At 39.4% G+C, this 9,355-nt stretch overlaps 1 protein-coding gene across 1 annotated transcript; it reads left to right on the top strand.

Annotated features, from left to right (window-relative positions):
- Positions 1-2,290: 2,290 nt before the first annotated feature.
- On the top strand, positions 2,291-5,376 carry LOC122661890 (ammonium transporter 3 member 1-like). Its single transcript, XM_043857405.1, has 3 exons — positions 2,291-2,959; positions 3,450-3,735; positions 4,850-5,376. Exons 1-3 carry the CDS (start codon positions 2,306-2,308, stop codon positions 5,374-5,376), a joined length of 1,467 nt encoding a protein of 488 aa, XP_043713340.1. The 5' UTR covers positions 2,291-2,305.
- The last annotated feature ends 3,979 nt before the right edge of the window (positions 5,377-9,355 follow it).

The raw sequence follows: 9,355 nt of genomic DNA on the forward strand, positions 1-9,355 counted from the left end.
CAAAAAGACTTGGGTTTGGATAGTAGATTTATATTCCAAGGGTTATAATTTGCAGTATTTCCTCTTCTATTGAGTGGTTTTGAATGGCTACTTCATTGTGAGTTCAAGTTTTGAGCAAGAGGCAGTCCCCTATAAATTTAAGAACCAGCAATTCGTTCATATTCTCATGAGTTTTCTCTTCTTACCTCAGCCATGACTCATCATGATAAACGACGCCGAGCATACATGTGTTGTCAGAGGATTAAATTTAAAAGAATAAAAAGTGAGGCCTCACAAGTAAAACCTTATTGTAAGCGCCAACTCCACTCTTCAATCGAGAAGAAGAAGAAGCAATGTGAAATAGCCCAACCAATTGCACGAAATGAGCTGCGGCCAATCCTAGTTGGAAGCACAGCTGCAAGATGCCTGAAATCATCCCAAAAATCTATTAAACCATTGTTAATCCATGTCTTTTTCTTTTCTTTTTTTAAATAAATAGGTCTCAATATCCTGACTCCCCAATAAGAGTTGAACTCATTATCTTATAATTGTAAGGCATTGGTCCTTGTCAACTAAGCTACCTTAGTAGTGTATGCGAAACCATTTATTAATAGATTAATCATATATTGGTTTTGGTTGCAAGTAAAGGGCAAGGAAAGAAAGTAAATTTTTTTAAAAAAAAAAAATAAATTATAATTATCACCTATATGATTGTGTAACGTACTTAAAATTCTTACCATATTTAGTAATTAAACTCTGGAAGAAGGTTCCCCATGGTGTTGGAGTTGAGTAATTGAAAGGGCTTTCCATGCCATATCAATGGGTGATCAAGATTGATCGATTTTGTCGGTAAGGTCAAAGAATAGAGAACGTCGGAGATTGTCAAGGCATTGTGAGAAAACTTTTCTATTAGATATTTTAGATGATCCCCACAAAAAAAGATATTTTAGATGTTTAAAATTGAAAAATTGTTTCTAAAGTAAAGTAAATTTAATAACAAAAAGTAATTTCACTCCAATACCCCTATCTCTTTCCTCCTCAAAAAAAGGGGCTGAGGTGTCTTTTAATAACTTAGTTTGTGATAGAAAAATCTGAAATCATCATGTTAGTAATGGTTACAATTATTTATTTATTTTAGTTTAACTTAATTTCACTTTCCTTATATCTCCCTTGCAAAAATACTCTTAGAGTTTTAGGGTTTGTTGTCGTGTTGACATATAACCCCTTCAGTGATGACTTTAAGATGCCATCAACATGATTTTGATCAGAATATATATAGCTCTTTTGTAAAACCAACATCGATCAAGAAGTTGGGAACTGGCAGGCTTAAGGGATGAGCTAGAAGCAGTAAAGATTCCAAACCAATGAATCTTATTAGATCTGCTGTTTCTTCTGCAAACCAATAAGCTAACCTCATAAGCTATCCCAAACATGCACTTAATTAGCATTCAATATGACATTAGTTATGAATTTACATGAGAAATCATTTACTAAGTACTAAACCTTGCGGGTATGCGAGTGTGGTGTGTGTTGTGTGTTGTGTATATCCGTCATTCCACGGTCCTAAAAGTAGATTAACCTTTTAGGATTGGTGTGTGATTTGTGTGATTACACTTTCATCCAAAAAAAAAAAAAAAATACTAAACCTTACTCTTTATGGGATTTTATGGTCATCTCACTAGATACTTTGAAGGTAAAATTTACGAAAGTTTGAAATGTTTCACCAAAAAAAACAACAAAGTTTGAAATGAATTGCTTTGAATGATAATCTAAACATTTAAAAAAACCAAGAACCAAGAGAAAGAAGTGAAATTTGTTTTGACAAGAGAATAAAAAAATAAGATTTTTTTATAAAAGAGTTTTATAGAAATTTTCTAAGAATTTAAGTTCCGATTTGGATCCCGGTCCCACTGTCCGACACTCTCTGTACTATAATAACAAAAAGTGACCGGATGCAACTACCAATACTCCAATAGGGACAGAATAACTTCTCTTTGTTCTCACCTGATTTTATCGGCGGTGGGATTCCATTAATTGCCATAAAATATTCATAAGATTCTCCCCTTCACCCACTATTCACTCCAACCCCTTTTTTGGTTAATTTCTCACACTCTCCTCTCCCAAAAATAATATTTCAGGATCTCAACCGTTGATCTCACAATCAACGGTCCACCCAAACTCAACCTCATTTAATGCTATAGCGTCCAAAATTAAAACACCTTTACAGACACACATCTATAATCTCTTGAGTCTCTTTATAAAATCTCCTGAGTTCTCTTCATTTTGCCTTCTCTTCTTTATAGACCTCTCTACTTCAGCTTCAACCATGGCGAGCGTTGTTCCTGTAGCCTACCTGAATAGTAACACTTCACTATCGACGCCGGAGTGGCTCAACAAAGGTGACAACGCATGGCAGATGGTATCAGCCACCTTCGTCGGACTTCAAGGCGTGCCGGGTCTAGTTATCCTTTATGGTTCTATTGTCAAGAAGAAATGGGCAGTTAACTCTGCTTTCATGGCTCTATACGCCTTTCCTGCGGTTCTCATCTGTTGGGTCACTTGGGCTTACAATATGTCTTTTGGAAATTATCTTCTACCCTTTTGGGGCAAAGCTGGTGTGGCTCTTGGCCAAAATTTTCTGATCCAGCAAAATATTTTGCCGGCATCGGCGGTGTATTACGGCGATGGCACCCTCGAGACGCCGATGGTGGCGCCGTTTTTTCCGATGGCAACGATGGTTTACTTTCAGTATGCCTTTGCTGCAATTACATTGATTCTCCTCGCTGGTTCTCTCCTGGGGAGAATGAACTTCATGGCTTGGATGGTGTTTGTTCCCTTGTGGCTCACCTTTTCCTACACCGTCGGTGCTTTCAGTCTCTGGGGTGGTGGTTTCTTGTTCCAGTGGGGTGTCATGGACTACTCCGGTGGATATGTGATCCACCTTTCATCTGGAATCGCCGGCTTCACTGCCGCTTACTGGGTTAGTTTTCTGAGTTTTGAGCTTTTTTTTTTTTTAAACTGCAGGTGTCCGGCCTTTGGCAGACTAATTCCCCGAGGGCTTGTGTACGACCCTGCAACACACATGAACCAGAATCGTTATCTTCTCCTGTTACAGCACGGTGTTGTACTGCATCATGAGACGCTGTAGAGACCCTGTGGTACAACGGGCCCCACATGGTGCACATGGCCTCTGTAGCCGTCGCACGATACATTACAGCACCGTGCTATAATAGAAAAGGATAAAAATTCCGCAAACCGTGGGATACTTGACCCCCATGTTCACCAGGAAATTTCCTCTCAAACAAATGGTCCCAAGGGGGGAGACGGAACTGAACTCAAGACCTTCAGCTTCCTTCCTTAAGTTTCGTTGCTTGCTAACTTTGCTGCCCCTTGGGATTCTGAGCTTTGACTATTGATCTAACTGGTCTGGAATTCTGGATCGTTGATGAATCTGTTTTTTTAAATAAAAGGTGGGACCAAGGTTGACTAAGGACAGGGAGACATTTCCACCGAACAACGTGTTGCTGATGTTGGCGGGTGCTGGGCTTCTGTGGATGGGCTGGACCGGGTTCAATGGTGGAGACCCGTATGCGGCAAACACCGGTTCGTCAATGGCCGTGTTGAACACCAATATCTGTGCGGCAACGAGCTTGCTGGTGTGGACGGTTCTTGATGTGCTCGTGTTCAAAAAGCCATCGGTGATTGGTGCTGTTCAGGGTATGATCACGGGGCTTGTTTGCATCACTCCTGCTGCAGGTAAGAATTTGGCATTTTCTCCGCACAAGCTTATTGTTCACGATTGGATGCATTTCAATCAATTGTGGGTCCTATTACTCTCTGGGACCCATGATTGATGGACACATATTAAAACAGATAGTTCATGATGCATCCAATCGCTTGAGCAGTCATGAAATGAAATAGATAATGGTGTCTAACCTGGATCGTGATCTTCTACGGCGTGTTGCCCATAGTGGTCTGTGCGGTTTAGATAGAGCATCACGTGCAATGTTCACCTTTTTCTTGTTCGAAAGTCTTATCCGAACAGGAGTAAAACAGACATTGCACGCAGTGCTCTGTCTGAACCGCACAGACCGCTAAGGGCAATGCGTTGTAGAGGATCTGTATTGGTCTAACCTAAAGCAAACAAGTTAAATAAGGTGTGAAAAACTGGTTAGAAGACCTTAGATGTGATTGGAGTGATGAATCCAAGTGATAGGTGGGGCGTTGGGGGTTGTTCCTATGGACCCAACATCGAGTCTTGCACAAAGCCTTTTACCTTAATTAATAAAATTCCTTGGTGGAAAATGATTCAATATTGTCAACATGGCCCTACGTCAACACGAGGGCAATCCCTATATAGTACAACTGTTGCGTACGCCTCAGGCACAGCAAGGTGGCAAAAAGACCGTCCTATCCCTGCCCGAGCACCTTGCCCCGAGCGGGGGTAAAGCGATCTTTATTGCCTTGCTGTGTGTGGGGCATACGAAAGTAGGGGCAGCTCGCAAGTAGAGGATCCGGATCCCCTTTTTCCATGGAATTCAAACTTCACTTTAGGTGGGTTCTTGAAAACGTTATTAGTCAAAGTAAGAATTAGAGTGTAAACATTAAAGATGCAAATTCCTTCTTATTTCTACACTATATAAAATAAGGGAGAAAGAATGGTAACAGGAACTGTGCCTGTGCGTGTACCTGCGCCCAGATACAGTCCAACGTGAAAAGACCGGCACTATCCCTCGAAAGACAGAAAGGACCAAGGGCAGCGTTAGTCTTTTCACGCTAGGTTGTGTCTGAGCGCAGGTACCTAATTGATTCTAATTGGTTTAGTCTGGTTCTAAAAATTAAACAAGAAAAACTCTGGTGTTATTTTTAGGTCTTGTTCAAGGTTGGGCTGCAATTGTTATGGGAGTAGTATCAGGCAGTATTCCTTGGTTCACGATGATGGTGATCCAAAAGAGATGGAGTTTGCTTCAGAAGGTGGACGACACACTTGGTGTATTCCACACTCACGCCGTGGCAGGCACTCTAGGGGGTATTCTCACGGGCGTCTTCGCGGAGCCAGTGCTGTGTTCGATGTACTTGCCGGTCACCAACAGTAGAGGTGCAATCTATGGAGGGTCCGGTGGAGTCCAAGTTGGAAAACAGATCGTCGGAGCCCTTTTCGTTATCGGTTGGAATTTAGTTGTAACATCTATCATTTGTTTGGTGATAAGGTTGGTTATACCTTTGCGGATGTCAGAAGATCAACTATTGATTGGAGATGATGCGGTTCATGGAGAAGAAGCTTATGCTTTGTGGGGAGATGGTGAGAAATATGATTCCAGTAGGCATGGCTGGTCCAAAGATACTGAACATCCTACTACATTGGAAATGGCAACTGGTGTCACTCAGGTAGTGTGACTTGAGTTGTGTGAGATAGAGAGAAGGAGAAGGTAAATGGATCGAGTTTTCTTGTGCAAGGAACAACGGATTGTTGTTCATATATAGAATGGTGATTCTAATTGTGTGATTTGATCGATCTGAGGGAGATGATGATCGAAGATGTTCTCATTCATATCTGCATCTGTATATAAAGAATGCATCAATTCTTTGAAAGGGTTTCCCATTGTCAGTAAGGGCAAAGAATATCAACACAGATCTTCTACGGCGCATTGTCTTGTCTTACCTGTGCTGTGCAGACACAGAGCCACGTGCAATGACCGCCTTACCCCCGCCCGAGCGAAGATAAGACGGTCAATGCACGCCGCCTTGTATCTGCGCAGCACGACAGGACGAGCAGCCTGCGCCTTAGAAGATCTGGATCTATGGAGTTGTCAGAGGCATTGCGAGAAAACTTTTCTATTAGGGTTTTAGATGTAATATATATTTTAAGGTTTAAAATTGAATAATTGATTATAAAGTAAAGTAAAATTTAATTATTTAGTTTGTAATAGAAAGATTTGGAAAAATAATCCTAGAGTTTTAGGGTTTGTTGTCGTGTTGACATGTAACCACTTCAGTGATGAATTTAAGATGCCATCAACAATATTTTGACCAGAATATACAACTCTTTTGTAAATCCAAGTATGCAATTCTATGAGAGAATCAAATGAGATTTATTTTATCCTATTTTATTTTATTTTATTGGTAATACAGATTTAGGGGTTTAATTTAAGACTCAACAACCTATTTATTAGGTGTCATCCATAAGTCATCTCTGTTTAACTAGATCATGGCAATCCATTAGACAAATAATTTTTGACCATACAAGTAACTCAAGTTAAGAGAAATCAATAATTTAATTATGCAATTAACAAGAAAGGATGAAATTTGTGAGATTCAAGGGGCCAGAGAGATTTTAAGCCATGGAATTGGTATGATTTGGATCACTGCCCATCATCGGCCTGGATGTTACATGACACAATCTGATTAGTTAAAGCTATAACTAAATTTAAAGTTTTTGATAATTAAAGATGGGGACCACAAGCTTGAGCATGAAACATACTTTTGATTTAATTATTTTCAGCCAAATCTTTACTTAAATGGGGAAAAGAACACTATCTGGTTGCATGGTAAGCGTGGCTCTTGTGCCTAGACACAAATCAATGCTTTTATGTGCGAAAAGACCATTTAGTCCCTAGTAAAATAAAAAATCGCATCCAAACAAATGCCTCTATGCGTACTCTCATTGACTATCATGTTGGTGCATGGGCTATCCGACCAATTAGCGTTCTCTTGCCCTTACTTATTTTAGAGTTTGTGAGAGAAAGTAGGAGAGATAGAGAGAGACTATCTTGGTCAAAACTATAAACAGGACTCAACCTAAAGGCCCATGGGCCTGTGAGAGAGAGAGAGAGAGTATCTTGGTCAAAACTATATGGGCCTCACGGTTTTAAAAGGCCCCATACTAGGTTGGGGTTCTTAAGGTTATCAATTGTCCGATAACTTTCCTCCTAGACGATGTGAGACTAAATTTTGCACTCCCTCAATGATTTCCCAAACCCCCTTATGGGCACAACGTCCCCACTATGGCCCCACAAGCTATTGAGGTCCCCATTGATACCATTTGTAACCCCCCAGAACTACACCACTAGCATGATATTGTTCGCTTTGGCCCATGGGTCTCACGATTTAAAAGTCTTCAAACATCTATGGAGTGCTTGAGGTTATCAATTGTCCAGTAACTTTCTCCCTAGGCAATGTGGAACTAAAGTTTGCACTCCCTCAACGATCTTCCAAATCGCCTGGTACCATGTCGTTTCTTGGTGAGGACTCCTCAGCGATCTCCCAGGTTGGCCGGTATTATACCATCTCTGAAGTTTCACATTTTGAATACCAACAATGTCAGCGCCATTTAAAAGTTAAAAAATCTTCCACAAGGGACTTGAAGAGCCGTATTGAGGAATATCTATAAACTTAATCATACTCTATAAGCTTATAACTAGATGTTACAGTAATTCCCTTTATATCTAATAATCATGCTACAATCATATTGGATGAATAACCATTTCAGCCTTGGCGGTGCACTGTATTTCCAAGAAGCACTATCATGTGTGGATGAAAGCTGATCAATTTTTTTTTATTCTTATTTTAAGAAAAGCGATAAATAATGCATGTTTCTAGGTTGGAGAATTTGCTTACATTCTTCACCAAATTAAAATTGCACTCCAACTATTATTATCAAATATCAGTCCATGCATTGGATGACATTTGATAATTTTTTGTTAATATAAGTATTTTAATCTAATTACATATCATTCAATCCGTGTAACTAAACATTATTATCCTATTTCTTTGATAAATATCTATGCATATAATGGCAATCTTATGAGACATATTTTGGAAAGTTCTAGTTACCAACACAATGTAAATAGAACCTTCGAAGCCATTTTTTTCCCCCTTAGCATGCTTCTGGGTAACGATCATAATATTTTTTAAATTAGCTAGTGAATGAATAATCCTCTCATTGATGAGAACCATCTGGAAGGATATTTGTGATTATGATAATAATGTGTGGGAGTTAATGATGAACCAAAAGTCTAAACATAAGGTGACATCACTAGTGGAGGGATTCTTCTTTCCCTGGTGGTGAAAGAAAACTTTTGCCTTAAAGTTATAAAACTTGGATTCGTAATCATTTACTTAGAAATAGTAAAATATTTTGTATAATACAAGGATGATTATGAATTGACTTCCACATTGCATAATTAAAATATGGGAAATAGTTTTCTGTCTAGGAGTATGGCCTATGCTTGCACTTCCATATGTCTATCTCTCTCCTCCTCAAAACAAGAGGCAAATGTGTCTTTTCATATGGGAAAGAGAGAGATAGACTCATGGGAGTGTTGGTGTAGGCCACACTCCCGGACAGAGATTTTTTTCTCTTGGGAATATATATGTGTATGTTTATCCCAGTTTTCCTGAGGGAGCAACCCTATCTTAGGGTTTGTTGTTGTGTTGACATTTGATACCATCACTGATTACATTAAGATGCTATCACCATGATTTTTTACCTTAATATACAACTCTTTGTAAACCCAATTAAGCAAGCGATTCTATGGGAGAATCAAATGATTTATTTTAGGGAAAATCTCACGGACACCCCCTGTAAGTATTCAAAATGACACGGATTTACCAAACTTTGGAAAAATATCACAGAGTATCCTTATTTTATGTTTGGATAAATTATAGATCACCCCCTGATTTTCAATCGAAACTCAGATCATCGCTTAGTTTTTGAAAAAACTCAAATGTCCCTCTCTACAGTAATGGTGCTAACTTAAAACAATCCAAAAATTGAAAAGACAATTTTAACTTCAGTCAAAATAAGATAAACAATGACAATTGAGATACCCAATGCTTGCAGAAAATACATTTTAGGTATCCAAACCCTTTGAAGGCCAACGTCGACCGAGAACCTTCTAGTATCGCCCCGCTGCCGCCGCCGCTACAAGAATCTCTGCTGGTGAGCTCTTACACTTTAGCCCTGAACTCAGAGGCAGTGGTCTTTACCTTTATAGGGTTTGAGATGTACACAACCTTGATGGGTTTTGATTTGTTCTTTGGTTTGGCCCTTTTGCAGCTCTTGCTGCTTTGATGAACATTGATTTTGAAAGTCTAAGAAGTTCTCGCTCGAGTGTTGTAGCACCGTTGCCTAACTTCCATCTACACCCTATGCTCTTTCATCTATTGTGCCTTCTATGGAGATTTACCTACAGGAATCAAGTTTTATGGCTAGTGTTATCAAGTTCTGAAACTGTATTCTAGCATCATCAATTTTTTAAATTAATTTCAATCCAGCCAGCAGATCTCTTTCTATCTTTCAAGGACTTATTCATCTACTTGGTAAGGCTACTCGATCAAGATTTGAAGCTGGTCTGAGCACCTGATTATGTACTAT

This window comes from Telopea speciosissima, chromosome 5 (genome assembly GCF_018873765.1).
Source record: "Telopea speciosissima isolate NSW1024214 ecotype Mountain lineage chromosome 5, Tspe_v1, whole genome shotgun sequence".
NCBI classification, from domain to species: Eukaryota; Viridiplantae; Streptophyta; class Magnoliopsida; order Proteales; family Proteaceae; genus Telopea; species Telopea speciosissima.